Genomic DNA, 21,951 nt, shown 5'->3' with positions numbered 1-21,951 from the left:
CCCGCCCTCCCCTCCCCTTGCCCTCCTCTTCCCTCCTCTCCCCTCCTTCCCTCCTCGCAGCCCCAAAACCCGCGACCCCTCTCCGACCCCTCCCGGCGCCCTCCCCTCCCCGCACCACCGCACCTTCCCATCTCCCACCCTTCCCAACGCCCGCCTCGGCAGGGATGCGGCCCTAAGACTTGCAGGAAGCGCGGGTTCGACCCCGGCGCCCTAGCAACCCCTGCCCTCGCCGCTCTAGAGAGCGGGTCTCCTGGCCGGGCCCTCCTGGGTCTCCGTAGCCGCGATCGCCAGACGCGGCGAGCCGAAGGGCCCAGCCCCGCCCTCTCCGGGCACATGACTCGGGCCTGGCCATTCACAGTGCAGCATCGTCCAGCCTTAGTGATTGGGCCATCGGAGAGCACGTGACGACAGCTAGGCCAATTAGAGACCACCCGTTTCTATTTATGGTGGAGCCGGCGCTCGGCGTGCGGTTGGAAGTGGTGTCCCTGAGGCACCTGCCCGCCCTTTTCCTGCGCCTCTGCAACGTCGGCTGCGAATGAGTCTCCTAAAGGACGCCCGGGAGGATCGGAAACAGCCCAGTCCCGGCGCGGGCAGTGTCCTGCGCTCCTCCCCGGGGTCTGGCCGGGGTGGGCCCGAGGCCCCCGGGCCCCCGGTTACCGCCGCGGGCGCGTCTGCGTCCTGACCCGGAGGGACCCGCGGGCCGGGCCGTACCAGGTGGCGCTGGGGTTAGGGTTGCCGCCACGGAAGCCCAGCTCTGTGGACGCCTGCAGGGCGCCCTCACCGCCCGGGACGGGGGATCCAGCCCAGCCGCAGGGGAAGGACTGGGGCTCGCGGGGACGGAGGGCGGTTAGGATTGCTGGATACAACACGAACGCCCAATTAACGTTTTTGTTTAACGTGTTTTTTGTAGAGATGGGGTCTCGCTATGTTGCCCAGGCTGGTCTTGAACTCCTGGCCTCAAGCGATCCTCCCGCCTCGGCCTCCAGAGTAGCTGGGACTAGAGGCCTGAGACAGCACGCCCGGCTCAGTTAAGATTTTAAAACAGATTTGTTGAAATATAATGCACTTACTGTGAAATTCACTTATTGAAAGCTTACGGCTTTGCCGTATATTCGGAGATGGGCGGCCATGCTCACTATCTCATGTGACACCGTTTCTGTTGCCCCAGAAAGAAACCCCTTGCCCATGAGCGTTCACTCCCCACCCTGCCCACGGCCCAGCAAATCTGCTTCAGCCCCTATAGATTTACCTCTACCGCGTTGGGCATGTACTAAAAATTGTTTATCTGAAGTACAGATTTATCAGCATCCCATATTTTTATTTGCTAATTCTGGCCATCCTAAAGGTGGCATTGCTGGCTCTGACCAAGGAAGCCTCAAGCAGGCAGGCACGAGAGTCCATCCCTAGCCCTGCCTGGCCCCTCAGAGCCCATCCCTGGCCCTGCCTGGCTCCTCAGAGCTGTCCCTGGCAGGCTCCGGGCTCAGGTGCGCTGCCAGGAGCGGGGCAGTGAGGGCTGTTTTAGGTATAACAATCCTGGATATTTGCTGAGTACCTTGTCCGAATGGTTCCTCTTTCTGTATTTTCTAGCTTCCTCTGTATATTTAAAAATAGTCTTATTGGTGTGTTTCTTCACGACATTTCAATTTGTTGTTATCATTTCCCACAATTTCAGTGATGCAAGATGGTCCTTTCTGAGCAGAGCTCCCCTTGCTCAGTGCTCCTTTGTTTCACGTAGAAGATCTTCTTGAGGGGACTGTGTGGCCAGTGCAGCCCAGGCCTCCCCACCCTGCACGGTTCAACAGAAGAGCAGCTGACGCAGGGGGCCCTCAACATGCTCACCCAAAAGTCAGCGAGATTCTGCACCGGCCCACTAGCCTTCCAATTGTAAACTAAAAATAAAATCTTGGCCAGGCACGGTGGCTCATGCCTGTAATCCCCGCACTTTGGGAGGCAGAGGCAGGTGGATCACCCTGAGGTCAGGGGTTCGAGACCAGCCTGGCCAACATGGCAAAACCCCGTCTCTACTAAAAATACATAAAAATTAGCCAGGCGTGGTGGCACACACCTGTAATTCCAGCTACTCGGGAGGCTGAGGCAGGAGAATCGCTTGAACCTGGGAGGCAGAGGTTGCAGTGAGCTGAGATCGTGCCACTGCACTCCAGCCTGGGTGACAGTGAGACTCCATCTCAAAAAAAAAAAGAAAAAAAAATCCTAAGCCCCCCAACTACTGAAAAGACCCCTCTTGGCCAAGGGGTCCCAGAGACACCTTAAAAACTGAGTTTCCAGCCAGGCGTGGTGGCTCACACCTGTAATCCCAGCACTTTGGGAGGCCAAGGCGGGTGGATCACCTGAGGTCAGGAGTTCGAGACTAGCCTGGCCAACATGGCAAAACTCCGTCTCTACTAAAAATACAAAAAAATTAGCCAGGTGTGGTGGTGGATGCCTGTAATTTCAGCAACTCAGGAGGCTGAGGCAGGAAAATTGCTTGAATCTGTTTCAGTGAGCCAAGATCGCACCACTGCACTCCAGCCTGGGCAACAGAGTGAGACTCCGTCTCAAAAAAAAAGCCAAAAAACTGAGTTTCCAGCCGTGACGGGATGGTAGGTCAGAGGCACCTCATTCTACCCCCTCCCTTGTGTGGTTTAGACAGAATTGACTGGTGTTCATGTTAAAATAGAGATCATAAGACTAAGAACAGGCTCTGTGGCAATAAAATACCAAATTATAAACAGGACCTCAGGCCAGGCCTGGCGAAAGTAAGTCGTGCATCCCTGCACGTGAAGAATTAACTCTGTTCTAAAGGCCGCAGGTTTCTCTTTTTCTGTAGCAGCTAAACAAGCACTAGCCTCAAGATAAGCAGCATTGAAACAACCACAGCTCCTCCCCCTGCCGACCCTGACCCCACACCCCTGCTCCGCCAGCCCACCCTGACCCCACACCCCTGCTCCACCAGCCGACCCTGGCTCCATACCCCTGCTCCACCAGCTGACCCTGGCCCCACACCCCTGCTCCACCAGCCGTAACTAGAGCTTTCCTTGGACAAGAGACTCATTTCAGTAACTTTTCCCTGATAAGAGACCTTGACCATAGACGGGTTCTGGCTGGTTTACAGAGATTGCAGCCTCATGTGCCTGAGGTATACCACCTAATTCTAATACGTTTACATGTTGCCTTCACCCCAAGGTGAACATGGGTCATATGTAACATGCATGTTTATCCAGCACACGTGTCCGAATAAACATGCATGTATATTCACAACGCCTCCTGTAACTTGTTGAGTATGTATACCTGACCAACCCATTCGGCTTACATTCCTGTCTTACCGCACCCTCCCTCCAAGTACCTGTCTCTGGCCTTAGGCTGGAGGCCACACTTCCCAGCCTGTCATAATGGCCACCTTACAGGCTATAAGACTTTATAAGAAGTAAAGTCTCCTTTCTGAATGTATAGATCTTGTGATTTTTAACTTAACACAATCCACAGCCAGTTTCCTTCTTTTTTATTTTTATTTATTTTTTTTGAGATGGAGTCTTGCTCTGTCCCCAAGGCTGGAGTGTAGTGGTGCGATCTCTGCTCACCACAACCTTTGCCTCCCGGGTTCAAGCGATTCTCCTGCCTCAGCTTCCTGAGCAGCTGGGATTACAGCCAGTTAATTTTTGTATTTTTAGTAGAGATGGGGTTTCACCACGTTGGCCAGGCTGGTCTCGAACTCCTGATCTCAGGTGATCCATCTGCCTTGGCCTCCCAGAGTGCTGGGATTACGGGTGTGAGCCACCGCACCTGGCCCTTCTTTCTTTCTTTGGCTGGGCCTCCCGAAGAGGGTCCCAGGTGTAGAATATGGGGAAGGCCCCTCTGATTTCATCTGTTTCTTTGTTACTCAGCCATCCTTGCTGTCATTCCTCTGACTCGTAGCCAGCCCTTCCACTGCGTTTTGTGTACATGTGTTTTTTCCATCTCGAGATGGTAGATTTAAATGGCCATTGTTGTTACCACTATTAGCAAGCTAGGAACGACGGGGGAGAGCCTTAACCTACTATGGGAGCAATCGGGAACCTACAGCAACTTTTTCCTTTTTATTTTTAGATAAATGTTTTATTTTAGAATAGATCTGGGTTTCCAGATAAGATGTGAAGATAGATAGGAGGGCACTCTTGTTAACATCTGACATTAGTTTGGTGTTTGTTATGTAATTAATGAGCCAATACTGACACATTGTAATTGACTAAGGTGTGCACTTGATTCCTATTGCCTCAGTATCACCTGCTGTCCTTTTCCTGTCCCAGGAGCCCATCCTGGACACTCAGTCCTCGGGTCTCAGGCTCCTCTCGGCGTCTCTCATGTTTGATGACCTTGGCAGTTTTGAGGAGCGCTGGCCAGGTGTGACGGAGGGTGTCCCTCTGTGGGGATTGGTCTGATATCTTTCTCCTGGTTACACAGGGGATATGGGTTTTGGGAGGAAGACCGCAAGGTTGAAGTCCCGTCCTCATCGCAGCCTATCAAGGGTGTATGCTCTCCCCCTGCCGGGTCACAGGTGGGGCTGGCCTGGGTCACCTGGCCCATGCGGAGCCTGTCAGGTTTCTCCACCACGAAGTCCCCCTTTCCACATGGTGCCCTTGGTGGGGAAGTCAGTATTTGCAGCACCCAAGGAAGGCGTGGGGGTTAGGCTCCCCTCCTTAGGGGCAGAGTGTCTACATGAACTACTTGGAATTCCTTTGTGATTCATCTCTCCTCCCCACTTATTTATTTACTCAGTCATTTCCTTATATCGGTACGGACTTGTGGAGATTTATGCTGTAAGTTATGAGCCAACACGGTGCTGGTTTTGTTTTTTGATCACTTCTTCACTTTCTAACTATATTACCAGGGCTTCCACAGCTAAATGCCACAGCCTGGGCAGCTTAAACAACAGGTGTTTCTCTTCTCACAGTTATGGAGTCTGGACGTCTGAGATCAGGCTGCCGGCAGGGTGGGTTCCTCCTGAGGCCTCTCTGTGGCTTACAGACAGCACCCCTGCGTCCTCCTGTGACCTCTCCCTGCATTCTCATATAGCCTGTCTGCATGCTCACGTGGCCTCTCCCTGCGTCCTCACATGACCTTTCCCTGTGTCCTCATGTGGCCTCTCCCTGCATGCTCACGTGGCCTCTCCCTGCATGCTCACGTGGCCTCCCCCTGCATCTTCATGTGGCCTCTCCCCTGCATGCTCACGTGGCCTCTCCCTGCATCCTCACATGACCTTTCCCTGTGTCCTCATGTGGCCTCTCCCTGCATGCTCACGTGGCCTCTCCCTGCATCTTCATGTGGCCTCTCCTCTGTGTGCTCATGTGGCCTCCCCTCTGTGTGCTCATGTGGCCTCCCCTGCATACTCACGTGGCCTCTCCCTGCATGCTCACTCCTGGTGTTTCTTCCTGTTCTCATAAGGACAACAGTCTTGGCTGGGTGTGGTGGCTCATGCTCGTAATCCCAGCACTTTGGGAGGCCAAAGTGGGAGGATCACTTGAGTCCAGGAGTTCAAGACCAGCCTGGGCAATACAGTGAGACCCTGCCTCTACTGAATAAAAAAAAAGACACCAATCTAATCAGATCAGGGCCCCTGACCCTCATGACCTCATTGAACCTCAATCATTTCCTCAAAGGCTCCATCTCCAAATGCAGTCACATCGGGGGCTAGGGCTTCCACCTGTGATTTGGGGGCAAAGAAATTCAGTCCATAACACTAGCACTGCAAGGCACTCCAGGATCATCTTGTGTATTTGCTGTTCCAGTCCTCAAATCAGCCACTTAGCCAAGGACCTGTGGTTCTTTTCACTGGAGAAGGGTCTTAGAGACCAAGATCTGAAGGCTAAGTGTGCTCATTGCTTCTCAGCTGACAGAACAAAGAGATAGATGTGTGTATACGAAGCTGTGTGTATACACATCTGTTTGTACACATATCCAGAAGTAGCTACATTAAGCATGAAATTATACCAATGTCTCTAATTCTGTTACCACATGGATCATTCTAGCCTTTCCATTTGTTTATCTGGAAGCTCCCATTCCCATAGTGAGAAACCTGACCCCTACCACCTGCCACCACGTACTCAGTTTTTCACTTCCAGAGTAGATGTATAGTGGTTTCAGAATTATTAGCTGGTATCCCCGTGGGAAATGCCTTTATCACCTAGAGGAAGTGTTGACATCCTCTGTCTTTAGTCCTACAGACTCCACGCGTGTCCAAAGTTACTTAGGTCAGCACCCTTCCGTGAGGCTCTCTGCAACCTGGGTGAGGCAGGTACTGCCCAGGCATCAGGCCTAACTCCTCCCCTGGCTCTGGAGGAAAGGACACCATCCTGCTGGGAACGGCTGTCCAAGTCACAAATGAGGGCAGTGGCAAGGACACATCATTCCTCCTGCATGGAGCGCTGGCTTCTCAGCCATTGCAGACAGTGCACCCATGCATCTGTAATGCAGTTAGAGTCTCTTGTCACAGTCTGAATTCCATGCTTGGATCCTCCATCTCCCAAGTGATTAAATTTGCACACCTTAAGGCCAACTCTCTCTCCTGTACAGTCTATGGATTTTGACACGTGTAGTTTTGTGTATTCCGCATTATAGTAGAATACTACCACATTATAGTAGAATACTACACTATCACGTAGAATCGTTTCACTGTCCTAAAATCCTCTGTGTTCCACCTGTTCACCCCTCCCTCTCTCCTCTTTTTTTTTTTTTTTTTTTTGAGACAAGGTCCCACTCTGTCACAGAGGCTGGAGTGCAGTGGTGTGATCTCGGCTCACGGCAACCTCTGCCTCCTGGGTCCAAGCAATTCTCTTCCCTCAGCCTCCCGAGTGGCTAGGATTACAGGTGCCCAGCACCACGCCCGGCTAAATTTTTATTTTTATTATTTTTTTTTTTTTAGTAGAGACAGGGTTTCATCATGTTGGCCAGGCTGGTCTCAAACTCCTGACCTCAGGTGATCTGTCCGCCTCGGCCTCCCAAAGTGCTGGGATCACAGACGTGAGCCACCGTGCTCGGCCTCCGACTGGCTTCTTTCACCCTCATTCACAATTCACGCATGCCTTGGTGTGGCGTGCTGGCACCTTCTATCTTATGTCATTGAATGGATGTACTGATACCAAAGAAAGGATATCTCGGTTGCTTCCAGTTTGGACAGTTGTGGACAATGATGAATAAAGATGCTATAAACATTCACATGAAGATTTTTGTACAGGCATAAGTTTTCAACCCAGCTGAGTAAATGCCAAAGAGCACGATTGCTGGATCGTGTGTCTGTGAGGCCGTGTGAACCAGGAGCACGTCATTGGGCATTTTGTCCTGGTCATGGACTCAGCCACTGAAGTTTCTCCATCATATACGTGGTTGTTGTGGACATGGGTGTCTAACCTGTACCATTGAAAAGTATGTCTATTGTGCTAAGAGCTTTTTAATCATAAACAAAGTAGGTGAAATCAATTATATTCCATCTAATGCTTTTCTATGCCTGAGTTAGAGTTCTTCTGTAGCATATTGGCAGAACAAATTGCACTGATATCGTCTGATATTAAACTAGAGAAACTCAGACCATGAGGTCCAGTTAGCCAATATTTTATTTCAAATTTTTTCTTTTTTCTTTTCTTTTTTTTTAGAGAGAGGAGCTCACTCTGTCACCCAGGCTGGAGTACAGTGGCACAATCACGGCTCAGTGCAGCCTCAAACTCCTGGGCTCAAGTGATGTTCCCGAAATCAGCAACTCAAATAGCTGGGACAGCAGGTGCACGCCACCACGTTGGCTAATTTTTTTATTTTTTCATGGCGACAAAGTCTGACTATGTTTTGCCCGGGCTTACTTTTTAAAGTTTTTTTGTTTTAAGTAGAGACAGGGTCTCACCATGTGTCCCAGGCTAGTCTTGAACTCCTGGGCTCAAGTGATCCCCGCCCTTTCAGCCTGCCAAAGTGCTGGGATTACAGGCATGCGCCACTTCACCTGGCCCCGAATATTTTATTTCGTATTTTCTGCACCTAAAATCCGGAGTGAAACGGGCCTCTCATGTTCTGCTTTTGTCTGTTCTTGTTGGTTTGGAGTTGCTATCGTCCTAGCCTTATAAAGTGGGCTGGACACATCCCACTCTTTTGACTTTCTGGAATGTTTTGTCCAAGACAGGAATCAACTGGCCCCGGGAAGCTGAGTGGAACTCACTCAAACAGCAGCCTAGGCCCCGTGCTGGAGGAGGGGAGGGCCCCAACACACACTTTTAATCTATTCAGTTTTTTCCCTTTGTTTTGTTTTGTTTTTCTCATTTTATAGTTCTCTAGGAATTTAGCAACTTCATGTCGGTTTTCAATGTTATTGGTTTGTAAGTGTTTCCAATTCTATTATTTAAAACTCTGCAGTCCCTTCCTTTCTTGTGTTTTGTTTGTGCTGTCTTGCGTTTTCCTTTCTTCATTCCTGCAGGGTGCTTTCACGGGGTCATTCCTCCCATGCCCCAGCTTTTGGGGTTTTTTTTGTTTTTTGAGACAGAGTCTCGCTCTGTTGCCCAGGCTGGAGTGCAGTGGCACAATCTCGGCTCACTGCAACCTCTGCCTCCTGGGTTCAAGCAATTCTCCTGCCTCATCCTCCTGAGTAGCTGGGACTACAAGCCCAGCTAATTTTTGTATTTATTTATTTATTTATTTATTTATTTATTTTTGAGATGGAGTTTCGCTCTTTTTGCCTAGGCTGGAGTGCAATGGCACAATCTTGGCTCACCACAATCTCCACCCCCACCCCTGTTCAAGTGATTCTCCTGCCTCAGCCTCCCGAGTAGCTGGGATTACAGGCCTGCATCACCATGCCCGGCTAATTTTGTATTTTTAGTACAGACGGGGTTTCTCCGTGTTGGCCAGGCTGGTCTCGAACTCCTGACCTCACGTGATCCACCTGCCTCGGCCTCACAATAGTGCTGGGATTACAGGCGTGAGCCACCGCGCCCGGTCCAGTTTTTGGGTTTTTAATCCTCATTGTTCCCTCTCCCTCCCCCACTGCTTTCTGCCTTTTTTTTTTTTTTTTTTTTTTGAGACAGAGTCTTGCTCTGTCGCCCAGGCTGGAGTGCAGTGGCATGATCTCGGCTCACTGCAACCTCCGCCTCCCAGGTTCATGCCATTCTCCTGCCTCAGCCTCCTGAGTAGCTGGGACTACAGGCACCTGCCACCACGCCCAGCTAATTTTTTGTATTTTTAGTAGAGATGGAATTTCACCATGTTAGCCAGGATGGTCTCGATCTCCTGACCTCGTGATCCGCCCGCCTCAGCCTCTCAAAGTGCTGGGATTACAGGCATGAGCCACCACGCCCGGCCTGCTTTCTGCCTTTTTAATTTTTTCCTCTTTGTTCCTTTGGGTCTGCTCTGACTTGAGTTGCCTGCCTTGAGTGGATGCTTCAGTGCTGCGTTAGAGCAGACAGAGCTGGTCTGGAGTCAGCTGCCTTCAATGCCTCCCTGTTCCTCAACGTCATCACAACTCTAACAGTTGTGCAGCTGTCCCTCCTTGAGCATCCCACATCCTGCATCCCGCACTGTGCTGGGCCCTCACAGCAGCTCCTCTACCCGCCCCCAACTTCCAAGCATGTGCTCAGAGCTCTGTTTCAGAGGTCCCAAATCTTGCCTTAATTTGACCCAGAATGCCCTCAGCCTGCTCCAGCCCCAGGGACATACCTCCCAGTGGCCTCCCCAGGGAACATGCTTGGGACTGGCCAGGGCTACCCCGTGTTACCTGGTCACTCAGCTTGACCTCTAGAGCTCTGCCAGCTAAGTTGGGTGGGATGTTCTGCCTGGACGAGGCGGCAGAGAAAGGAGGTGGCCTGGGTGGACACCCTGGGGAGGAGGTGCTAGGGAAGTTCCCATGGCTGCCGATTCACTGGGTGGCCCCTGCAGAGGCCGTGCTCACTTGGGGCAGGTGGGAGGCCTCAGCGGCTGATGACTCATGCCCAGTCACCCCGCAAAGCTGTGAGATGCAGAGAAGAGGGATGTCGAGGGCATCTGGGCACAGATGCTCCCCAGCCGGCTGGGATGATGCCTGGGGCGCTGAAGAGCATGCAGGCTGGGCCTCTCTGCTGGCTCTGTGCCAGCCACGAGAGAGAAACGAGACCTCTGGGAGCTGGGGACAGGCATGACCCTTCCAGTTTTGCCCTGACCAGCCAGCAGCCAGGACTCATTGGTGGGAGGGGAATGGGGGGCAGCAGCCCCAGCCCTGATGGGGACCCCTCCAACTTCCTGCAGGCTGGGCCAGGGCTGCATCCACTGCACTCCTGTGGGCATCACCCCACCACCTGCCCACACCTCCAGTGGCAGAGGCTGCCGAGGAATAGCTCTCTGCGACCTGGGTGAGGCAGGTACCGCCCGGGCACCAGGCCTCACTCCTCCCCTGGCTCTGGAGGAAAGGACACCATCCTGCTGGGAGCGGCTGTCCCAAGTCACAAATGAGGGCAGTGGCAAGGACGCATCGTTCCTCCTGCATGGAGCGCTGCCTTCTCGGCCATTGCAGACAGTGTACTGATGGTGCCCTGTGTGCCCAGCCCTGCACAGGGAGGGTGGAACAGGGAACAGGGACTTCAGTCACTGCTGGTCACCCTGGAGAAGCTGACTAGGGGATACACGATTTGCCGAGGGCTACCAAGCTAAGGACGGGCCCCAGGGCTGAGGGAGGGTGCTCCTGAGCCAGGGATGCAGGGCTGGGCCTGGGAACCCTGGAAAACCTCTGGACACAAAAACTGGGGCAGCACCCAGCCCAGGTGGCCCATCACCTCGTGGGCTAGGTGGGAGAAGGTGTGAGGGTCCAGGTACGGGGCAGGTTCCACCCCCAACAGGTTCACAGCTCAGGACTCAAAATGTCTGATGGGAACCAACTCCATCAGGGGTATGCAGCCCCCTGCCGTGCCATGACCACAGACGTGGGCCACCCTTAGCCCTACCCAGGGCCAGCGCAACCAAACCTTCCTCCCACCTGGCTTCTTCAAGGCTCACACCCTCACCTGACCAGGTAAACCAGCTGTGGCAGGAGCCACGTGCATGGAAAGCTCTCCCTCATAGCCAGCTGTTACCCTGGATGCTGCCAGGGCACAAATCAGGGCTGGGTCTGGGGCAGGGGGTAGGAGGTCTCCGCCTCAGCCCTACTGACTCATGGCCAGGCCATTCTCTCTGGCGGCAGCCACATCTCCCTGGGGAACGAAATTACCTCTGGTCCAGACCACTGGTCTCCAGCAGCCCTGAGCACTCCGAGTATCACTGAGCACTTGAAATGTGGCTTAGGAGCCTGAGGAACTGCTTTTTACTTTTATTTAATTAATTTAAATAACCACACGTGGTTGGCGGCTGCCGCATTGCACAGGGCACCTCTAGGGCAACCTCATTACAGTCCCAGCGTTCGTGGTGGCCTCGTCTGTGCCTGGGTTAAGTCGTGGGAGGTGGGACATGAACTCACTTCCGTTCCTTCCTGGCGTGGGCTGGGCATTGCTCGCCTCTGCCCAATTAGTCACCAGGGCTGGCTAGGAGCCCTGGGAACCTGAAGGGCTGATTTCCTCAGCTCTACCTGTGCACCTGTCTAACCCGAGCCCTGGGTGATCCCAGCACTTCCTGGAGTTACCCTTGGCCAGCAGGTGGGTGAGAGGTTTGCCCAACACACACACGCACACACATGCATGCATGCACACACGTGAACACATGTGCACATGGACACCCGTGCGCACATGCACACAGACACACATGCACGCACACGTGCACACACAGCACACACATGCACACACGGGCACATATGCACACATACGGACACACAGGCACGTGCTCACACACACACAGGCACACATGCACACATATGGACATAGGCACACACGGACACACATGCACACACAGGCACACATGCACACATATGGACACATGCACACATGCTCACAACGGACACACATGCACACACAGACACATACACAGACATGGACACACATGAACACACATACACGGGCACACATGCACACGTGCACACACATGTACACTTGTATGCACACACGCATACATGCTCACACGCAGGAACACATATTGCCTCTAGCTCCTGGAATACCACCCCCAGGTCCCACCTGGGAACCTCCACGCTGGCATCCTTCATCGGGCTGAGGTCCCCTCCCCCTGGAAGCTGCTGGAAGCTGCAAACCGCAGCCCCCCTTGTGCAGCTGTCAGTGGCCTTCACCTGTGCAGGGCTGGCTCATCCACCTTCATCACCCCCAGGCTCAGGGGCGGGGTGACATTGATGCCTTCAGGAAGCTGCAAGTGGTTCCTGCGGGGAGGGCAGGAGGTGAGGACCTCTAACCCAGCAAGGAAGTTGGCTCTGGACTCAGGGCTGCCTGGTGGGTTTTGGTGGTTGAAGTTGGCTCTGGACTCAGGGCTACCTGGTGGGTTTTGGTGGTTGTTTTTGTTTCTGGGTTTTGTTTTGGTTTATTATCTTTTTTTGAGACAGAGTCTTGCTCTGCACTCTGTCGCCCAGGCTGGAGTGCAGTGGCGTGAACTCAGCTCAATGCAACCTCCGCCTCCCAGGTTCAAGGAATTTTCCTGCCTCTGCCTCCCAAGTAGCTGGGATTACAGGCATGAGTCACTGTGCCCAGCCTCTTGTTTTGTTGTTTTTGAGACAGGGTCTTGCTCTGGCCCAGGCTGGAGTGCAGTGATGCAATCTCAGCTCACTGAAGCCTCAAACTCCAGGGCTCAAGCAATCCTCCCACTTCAGCCTCCAGAGTAGCTGGAATCACATGCACGCGCCACCACGCTGGGCTAAGTTTTGTATTCTTTGTAGAGATGGGGTTTCGCCATATTGCCCAGGCTGGTCTCAAACTCCTGTAGTCAGGCCATCCTTCTGCCTCAGCCTCCTGAGTAGCTTGAACTACAGGCGTGAGCCACCACACCTGGCTAATTTTTAATTTTTTTGTAGAGACAAGGTCTCACTAGTTGCCTAGGTTGGGTTTTTTTTTTAATTTAATTTAATTAATTTTTTTGAGACGGAGTCTCACTCTGTCGCCCAGGCTGGAGTGCAGTGGCACAATCTTGGCTCACTGCAACCTCTGCCTCCCGGGTTCCAGCGATTCTCCTGCCTCGGCCTCCCGATAGCTGGGACTACAGGTGCGCACCACCACGCCGGGCTAATTTACATATTTTTTAGTAGAGACGGGGGTTTCACCTTTTTGCTCAGGCTGGTCTCGAACTCCTGACCTTGTGATCCACCTGCCTCGGCCTCCCAAAGTGCTGGGATTACAGGCGTGAGCCACTGCACCTGGCCTTTTTTTTTTTAAATGTAGGCAAAATTCACATAACAAAATTCATCATTTTAACTATTTAAAAGTGTACAATTCAGTTAATTTTAGTATATTCGCAATATTATGTAACCCTCACCTCTGCCTAGTTCTGAAACATTTTCACCGTCTCGAAAGGGAAGGAAACCCCCTCCCGATTAGCAGTCACTCCCCACATCCCACCCAGCGCCTGAGGACCACCGATCCAAGGTCTCTGTCGATGAATCTGCCTATTTTGCACATCCCGTGTAAATGGACTCACACAGTATATGGTCTTTTGAGACTTGCTTCTGCTGCTGCTGAGCATCATGTGCTTGCTTTTTTTTTTTTTTTCAGACGGAGTCTCGTTCTGTCGTCCAGGCTGGAGTGCAGTGGCGCAATCTCAGCTCACTGCAAGCTCCGCCTCCTGGGTTCATGCCATTCTCCTGCCTCAGCCTCCCGAGTAGCTGGGACTACAGGTGCCCGCTGCCACGCCCGGCTAATTTCTTTTTGTATTTTTAGTAGAGACGGGGTTTCACCGTGTTAACCAGGATGGTCTCGATCTCCTGACCTTGTGATCCGCCCTCCTCGGCCTCCCAAAGTGCTGCAATTATAGGTGTGAGCTACCACACCCGGCCTCATTCTTTTTTATGACTGAATAATATTCAATTATATGGATATAGCACAATTTGTTCATCTGTTCATCAATTATAGGCATCCTGATGATGATAAATAGTGCAACTGTGAACATTTGTGTACAAGTTTCCGTGTGGATAGATGTTTTCAATTCTCCTGGGGCAGAGCCTGGGCGTGGAATTGCTGGGTATGTGGTAAGTCTATGTTTAAGCTTTTGAGGAACTGTCAGACTGTTTCAAAAGTGACTGCGCCATTTTACAGTCCCATCAGCAAAGCACACAGATTCCGGCTCAGGGCTGCCTTTAGGCAAGATGGTGCCTGGGCAGGATTTGAACTATAAAACACCTCTCTGGCTGCGGTGGGGACAGTGGCCTTGAAGGGAGCGAGAGTAGTCTTCACGTTGCGGGAGGTCAGCCGGGAAGTACATGGCTCAGATACCAAGTGGGGGCCGGGAAGCACGTGGCTCAGATACCAAGTGGGGGCCGGGTGCGAGTCCCAGGAGGTCAGCCAGAGAGCACGTGGGTCAGACATGAAGTGGGGGGCTGGGCACACCAGGGCCCCATGGGAAAGGCAGGTGTTCCTGCTCCTCCAGTGTCCTCCTGGCTCCCTGGGAAGTCCCTGTGTGTTTTCATTCCTTAACTGTGCTTATCAGGTGGTCTTTGTTCCAAAGTCATTCGCAAACAAGACACCAACAGTTTCCCACCACATGGCTCTACTCCTCACACTCTCCACCCGACAAGATGAAATCTGTAGAAGACATTGATCTCCCTTTCTCCCCTCTTCCCACTTTTTTTTTTTTTTTTAAGTTTTGCCATCTGTGTAGTTCCTTGTAAAATTTTTTTTTTTTTTTTGAAGACAAGGTCTTGCTAAGTTGCCTAGGCTGGTCTCAAACTCCTGGGCTCAAGTGATCCTCCTGCCTTTGCCTCCCAAAGTGCTGGGATTACTGGTGTGAGCCACCGTATCCAGCCTTCTTCACTTCTGATGGGAAGATTTCCACTCCTCACTGCTCCCTGCCTCCAGGTTGTAGTGCTAGCCTACGGATGAATTCCTTGCAGCAGCATTTCCTGTCGAAAATCTGTTTAACACTTACTTTCCCCAGTTCCAGAGAGGTGATCATTATTTATTCTCCACCATATGTTAGCATGCATGCAAGTATACACACACACACACGCTGTGTGCATGCACACACGAACACATGCACGTACACACATGCACATATGCAAACATATACGTACATGATGTGCATGCCCGTGTAGTGTCTGTGCATAAATGCACAAACACATGCAGACACATGCACACATCCATTTCTAACATGTCCATACACGCACAATACACACGTCTGCATGCCAGTGTGCGCAGGTGCCGACTTACACAGAGTGCTGCTTGACATGGTACCCCTCCCCTTCCCCGCCCTGTCTGAGATCTGGGTTCTGTTTCATTCGTTGTTCACGAGGAGGCCTTCCTGGCCCCTTCCTGGCTGGGCTCAGGGTGTTAGACTCAGAATCCTCCCACACTCACAGACGCCTTTCTTTGCCCTGCCAGGCAGATGGTGTCTGTGCCAGGCATGAGTCCTGGGAGCCGTCTCAGCTGTCTGAAGATGTTTTTCTGCAGCTTCCGGTTACATGTAAGCCGCTATCTCAGTCTGTTCATGCTGCTGTAACAAAACACCATGGACTAGGTACTTATAAAGAACAGAAATTTATTTCTCACAGTTCTGGGGGCTGGAAAGTCCAAGATGAAGGTGCTGGCATGTTCAGCGTCTGGTCAGGGCCTGGTGTCTCCTCCCGAGATGACAGCTTGTTACAGCATCCTCCAGAGGGGAGGAACATGGTGTCCTCACACAGCAGAGAGACAAAAGGGGAAAAGGGACCAAACTCCCTCGATCAAGCCCTTTCACAAGGCACTGAGCCATTCACGAGGGCGGGGCCTCACGATCCAAGCCCCTCTCCAAAGTGCCCCCTCCACTGACGCACTAGGCAGGTCAGTCTCTAACACACGCTTTTGGGAGGTCACGGGCAGGGGACAGCAGAGTCCCAAGCCAGTCTGATTCTTTCCTTTTGTTGTTGTTGTTGTTTGTTTGTTTTTGAGACACAGTCTCGTTCTTGTTGCCTGGGCTGGAGTGCAGTGGCAGGATCTCTGCTCACTGCAACCTCTGCCTCATGGACTCCAGCAATTCTCTTGCCTGGCCTCCTGGGTAGCTGGGACTACAGGTGCACGTCACTATGCCTGGCTAATGTTTGCATTTTTAGTAGAGACAGGGTTTCACATGCTGGCCAGGCTGGTCTCAAACTCCTGACCTCAGGTGATCCACCCACCTTGGCCTCTCAAAGTGTTGGGATTCCAGGCGTAAACCACCGCGCCCAGCCTGATTCTTTCCCTTTGTTAGCAGATTCTTTCTAAATGGGTATCCGTAAACTTTCCTCTTTCCCTGTTTCTATAGTTTGGGTGTTGGTCCCCTTCAAACCTCAGGTTGAAATCTGAGCCCCAGTGTTGGAGGTGTCTGGGTGATGGGGGCAGATTCCTCACGAACAGTTTGGTGCTGTCCTCTTGGTAATGAGTGAGTTTTCACTCTTACTAGTTCCAGCAAGAGGTGCTTTTAAAAACACCTGCACGGCCGGCGCGGTGCCTCATGCCTATAATCTCAGCACTTTGGGAGGCCAAGGCGGGCGGATCACGAGGTCAGAAGTTCAAGATCAGCCTGACCAACATGGTGAAACCCCGTCTCTACAAAAATACAAAAATTAGCCGGGCATAGTGGCGCATGCCTCTAATCCCAGCTACTCAGGAGGCTGAGGCAGGAGAATTGCTTGAACCCGGGAGGCGGAGGTTGCAGTGAGCCGGCATTGCGCCACTGTGCTCCAGCCTGGGCAACAGAGCGAGACTCCATCTTAAAAAAAAAAAAAAAAAAGGCCTGTACTTCCCAACTCCTCCAGCTCCCTCTCGCACACGGTCTCCACACACTCCGGCTCCCTCTCGCACACCGTCTCCACGCACTCCAGCTGCCCTTCACCTTCTGCCATGAGTGGAGGCAGCGGCAGCAAGGCCCTCACCAGAGGCAGACGCCCGATCTTGAACTTTTGAGACCTCAGCATCGTGAGCTGTGTTAGGCTGTGGTTGCCTTGCTATAAAGAAATACTTAGGACTGGGCAATTTTAAAAGAAAAGAGGGCCAGGCATGGTAGCTCATGCCTGTGATCCCAGCACTCTGGAAGGCCAAGGTGGATAGATCACTTGAGCTCAGGAGTTTGAGACCAGTCTGGGCAACAGTAAGACCCCATGTCTACAAAAAATATGAAAAATTAGCCAGGTATGGTGGCGTGTGCCTGTAGTCCCAGCTACTCAGGAGGGTGAGGTGGGAGGATCACCTGAGCCCAGGAGGCAGAGGTTGCAGTGAGCCGAGATCACGCCACTGCACTCCAGCCTAGGCAACAGAGCGAGACCCTGTGTCAAAACAAATAAATAAATAAATAATGAAAAGAGGTTTACTTGGCTCCTGGTTCTGCAGGCTTTACAGGAGGCATGGTGCTGGCCTCTGCTCAGCTTCTGGGGAGGCCTCCGGAAGCTTCCGATCATGGTGAAAGGCAATAGGGGAGCGGGCACATCACATGGCCAGAGCAGGAGCGAGCGAGCGAGTGAGCGAGAGAGAGAGGTGCCCCACACTTTTTAAATAACCAGATCTCAGGAGAACTCACTATCTCAAGGACAGCACCAAGGGGAGGGTGCTAAACATTCCTGAGAAATCCACCCCCATGACCCAGCCACCTCCAGCCTTGGGGTTTACAATTCAACATGAGGTTTACTGTGGACAAATATACAAATTACCTCATGATTCTTCATAAATTTCCCAGCCTCAGGTATTTCTTGATAGCAACAGTAAAGGAGCTAAGACACTGTGGCGTTCAGTTGTATCAGGACAGACCCGGTTGTGGGCTGGCCCTCATACGTCCTGCCGGGAGCTCTGGGGGCTTTCCAGTCTGCAGGTCGGGACGTCCTTCTACTCTGAGAGATGTCCTAGTATCATCAAACCGCCCCGCAGACCATGCCTGGAGACTCTGCCTCACACATCTGTTCCCAGCGGTCACCAGCCCCTCATCCCTCCCTCATCACCGCATCTGTGCATCTCCTCTGTGACGGAGGCTGTTCCTTGGCAATGACTATCCTCAGCTTCAGCCCCCTGCCGACAGTTTTCTAGCTCAGAACCTGGCCATGTCTGCACCTTCCCTGTCTTCTCGGAAGGGGTGCTGTCATTCCCTGGGCTACACACCTGCTTTGTCCTCCTCTCTCTGACCCCAGGGCTCCAGGGCACCACTGTCCTCTTCCTTTGTCAGTTTGTTGTGGCTGGGGCTGGTGGTGGGGGAGCCACAGCAATCAGCCTGCCTCACCTTGCCCAGCCCGCATGTTCCCAGGGCTCCTGCCATCCCCACTACACCACAGCCCAGTCCGTGTGCATGGGTTATAGAGTCAAGACACAAACACACAAAAGCCAGGCAGACGGGCACAGTACCTGCTGCAGCTGCATGAAGCTCGGGGCACTATGGGTGAGAAGAGCTAGAAATGTTGGGGCCATCAGAGCCCAGGAGGACCAGCCGAGGGAGGAGCAGCTGACAGGTGGGCAGGTGCCCCTAGTCAGGGACAGCAGGACTCCCCAGGAAGAAGGATCACAGCCACCCGTGGGAGGGCTGGACTCTGTTCATCAACAGAAAAGCCGTGAGCGATTCCGCCAACAAGGTCAGTTTTACTAGTCTGGCAGCCCCGCACCCCCGGCTTCTGTAACTCAGAAACTGGGCAGTTCTGAGTGCCCATCCCTCATTAGTGACTGATGGTGGTCTGGCCGGCGGCATCTCCTGTCTCCAGGCCCTGCTATGTAATTTCGGGAATGGACGCCCGTCTCCCCGACCTGACCTCCAGCTGTTTGGAGCTGAGGGGTGGAGAGGAAAGACTTGGGGGTGGAGAAAGGCGAGCACCACTGTGGGGCCTGTGGGGGCTGCTTTCCTCTTCTGCAGTGACCTGGACGGGCTGAGGCTGCTGTCTCACTCACGCTGCGGTGCCCACACCACAGCCCTGGTATGCTAATGCGTCAAAACACACCTTCACCTGTTTCACATTCTTGAGTTTCAGCGAGGATGCGACAGGTCTCGAGACACATGGACGTGGGACCATGGGGACGGGTTCTTCAAGGTCCCCATGCACCTGCAGCCTGGGGGCGGGCTTGTCTGAAGGGCTTTCTTCCCAGTTATGGGAATCAAAGGCCCCGATCTTTGAAGCTGGCCATCAGCCTGAACGTCCACTCCTTGTTTCCTTTGCAAGGAGGAACATTCAGATCCAACACAGATAAGAATGTTGACTCCGTCTCCAGGCCGCAGGGACTGGAGGGAGGCAGGTGGTCTGGCCTCGTTTTGTGAAAGGTGGTGGCTTTGCCCTCAATCTTCAGGCTGGACATCAGGACCTCCCAGGGCGCGGGCCTGCTCTGTCTCTGGCCTTAGGTGTCAGGAGGTAAGGCCGCAGACGCTGACGTACTGGGATGCCCCAAGCCCGGGAACTGGCAGCCCAGTGAGGGGGTCTCACCTGTGTCCCCTGAGCCTGGCCTGTCACTCTGTCCACGCCTCAGCTACCTGTCCCCTCCTGCAAAGGGCACCGCCTGTCGCGAGGAACTCACCTGGCTTCCTCGACATCTCGGGGGACACACGAAAAGCCCCCGCGAGAGCAGCAGGAGCCTGCACGTGGAAGGGGCTGGCGGCCCGAGGTCCCGGGGTAACAGGAGGGCAGAGGGGCTGGGCACGGCGCAGGGTCGGGAGGAGGCCTGGAGCGCTCGCCCCGCCCGGCCCCGCCCCTGGAGCGCCGCGGCCCCGCCCCGCCGGGTTGCTAGGGGAAGTGACGTCACAGCGCGATGGCGGCGGCTCCTTTAGGCAGCTGAAAGGGGATTTAGGCCCGGAAGATCCGAGTCCATCCGCGGCGGGGAGAGGGCAAGCGGGACCGGTAGGGGCCGGAGCAGCGGCGGCGGCGCTCGGACTGTCCCATCCGCCCCGTATTGAGGCGCTGGGAGCGGCGGGGCGACGGGAAAGCGATGGTGAAAGCGGGGCCGTGAGGGGGGCGGAGCCGGGAGCCGGACCCGCAGTAGCGGCAGCAGCGGCGCCGCCTCCCGGAGTTCAGACCCAGGAAGCGGCCGGGAGAGCAGGAGCGAATCGGGCCGCCGCCGCCATGGAGCTGAGAGTCGGGAACAGGTACCGGCTGGGCCGGAAGATCGGCAGCGGCTCCTTCGGAGACATCTATCTCGGTGAGGCCCCGCCGCCCCCGCCCGCCGTTCGAAGACCCGGGCCCTGCGGCTGCCAAGACCAAGCGCGATCGCGGAAGGAAGTGGTGGCCCCCGCGGGGTCTCCGTGCAAGTCCCGGCACCGCCGGGTCGTGGCCAGAACCCAACGGCCACTAGGCTAGCGCGGCCAGGGGTGGGGAGGGCAGTGGGGAGCGGACGTGGGGGAGGGGCAGGACCAGGTCGGGGGAGCAGGGTCTGGAGAGGGGAGGGTTGGGGAAGGAGGGGATAGGGGAGCTGACCCGGGGTGGGGCATGGTCTCTGGGGAGCCGACCTGGGTAGGGGCAGGGTCGTGGGGAGCGGACTCGGGAAGGGCTGGGTGGGGCGTGGGGAGGCGGGCCTGGGGGAGGGGCAGGGCGGGGGTGGGGGCAGCGGGCCGTGGGAGGGGAGGGGGCAGGGCTGGGGCCGCGAAGCGGGCGTCGGCTTCCTCCACGCCTAAGGTCACCGCAGTGAACAAAGGCCACGCTCTTTCTTCCGCAGCCCGGTCCGGGGCTGTCTGGCTTCCCCCTCAGAGGCTGCCCCTGCGTCTTGCATTCGTGGGGGAAAATGTCAGAAAGACCCAAATGCCGTGTGGAGGGGGGGAGTGGCCCGGCTAGGAGTGGGGCTTGCCCTCCCGCTGGGGGTTCTCTCTGAACGGTTCCCCTTGGCCTTGGAGCGGTGATTGAGTGCAAATGAGCAAGGGTTAAGTTTAGGTGAATGTAGAGAAAGTCACACAGGGTTAAGATGCTGGCAAAATGAGAGGCAGATGAAGTAGTTGTACTCATGAGGTGTCCTTTAGACTGTAACAGTCTCAAGGTAGATTTCAAAAACAATGGGATTAGGTTTTGGGTTGTGTCATATTTACAATGGAAAAATATGCACGTGAACACGTGATGAAAGGTTGGCTTAAATCTTCAAGTTTGTAATTTTTTTTTTTTTTTTCTGAGACGGAGTTTCGCTCTTGTTGCCCAGGTTGGAGTGCCATGGCGCGATCTCGGCTCACCGCAACCTCTGCCTCCCAGGTTCAAGCGATTCTCCTGCCTCAGCCTCCCGAAAAGCTGGGATTACAGGCGTGCGCCACCACGCCTGGCTAATTTTGTATTTTTAGTAGAGACGGCGTTTCTTCATGTTGGTCAGGCTGGTCTCAAACTCCGGACCTCAAGTGATCCGCCCACTTCGGCCTCCCGAAGTGCTGGGAAGCCACCGCGCCTGGCCCAAGTTTGTAATTTTTAAGTAACGTAATTTTCCGTACTCGTTAGTGGGATAGTGCAATGTACGAGTTATTCCAAGACCCCCTGAATTTGAGGATATGTAGCCTGAGGCGGTGTGCCTGCAGAGGGGCTGCTGCAGACCTTTGAGGGGAGCTGTTTTCTGTTCCAGCAGCCCTAGCTTTGGTGTGTGTTTTAACTGGGGCACCTGTCAGCCAGGGTCAGGAATCCCCTGGGATGTCAGTAATGCCTCTGGTCATACCTTTTAGATGAAGCCACATGTGGACAGTCTCCAGTTCTCACACCCTTCCCACTTGTCACCAGAGAGAGGACTCAGGACCCGGTGGGCTGACAGCGTTAGGATGAATCCACACAGCTGGGTGGCTCATACTTTCGGTGCCTGGTTAACCTGCCAGGTAACCCTGTCACATGCCATATTGTTGCTTTTGAACCTGTACATATGCCTTAGTGGACTGCTGAGTAAGCAGGCTTTAGACATTTGGGTTTGACTATTAAACATTTATACCAGGTGGTCAGCTGGATGTGTTCTTGGCAGTGTTTGGGAAGTC

General features: G+C 53.9%; 1 protein-coding gene and 1 long non-coding RNA gene across 9 annotated transcripts in view; one reads left to right on the top strand and one right to left on the bottom strand.

Moving 5' to 3' along the window:
* Positions 1 to 360: 360 nt before the first annotated feature.
* Positions 361 to 19,780, bottom strand: LOC117976653 (uncharacterized). The gene is made up of 3 exons (XR_004667428.3): positions 19,545 to 19,780; positions 18,393 to 18,574; positions 361 to 15,543 (listed from the first exon to the last, which is right to left on the bottom strand). It is a non-coding gene; the product is annotated as an uncharacterized LOC117976653 (long non-coding RNA).
* Positions 19,721 to 21,951, top strand: part of CSNK1D (casein kinase 1 delta) — a 34,284-nt gene continuing 32,053 nt past the window's right edge. For 2 of the 8 annotated variants that reach the window (XM_003808951.5, XM_063598824.1), the window contains exon 1: positions 19,765 to 20,162. In XM_003808951.5, the coding sequence (XP_003808999.1) occupies positions 20,087 to 20,162 (76 nt within the window). In that variant the 5' untranslated portion in view covers positions 19,765 to 20,086. Of the gene's footprint in view, positions 20,163 to 21,951 lie in introns of all 8 variants that reach the window. The other 6 variants (XM_003808952.5, XM_063598822.1, XR_010110591.1 and 3 more) reach the window with 6 other exon arrangements.

The sequence above is a fragment of the Pan paniscus genome, chromosome 19 (genome assembly GCF_029289425.2).
Source record: "Pan paniscus chromosome 19, NHGRI_mPanPan1-v2.0_pri, whole genome shotgun sequence".
NCBI classification, from domain to species: Eukaryota; Metazoa; Chordata; class Mammalia; order Primates; family Hominidae; genus Pan; species Pan paniscus.
This window is presented reverse-complemented; position numbering and strand designations above follow the sequence as displayed.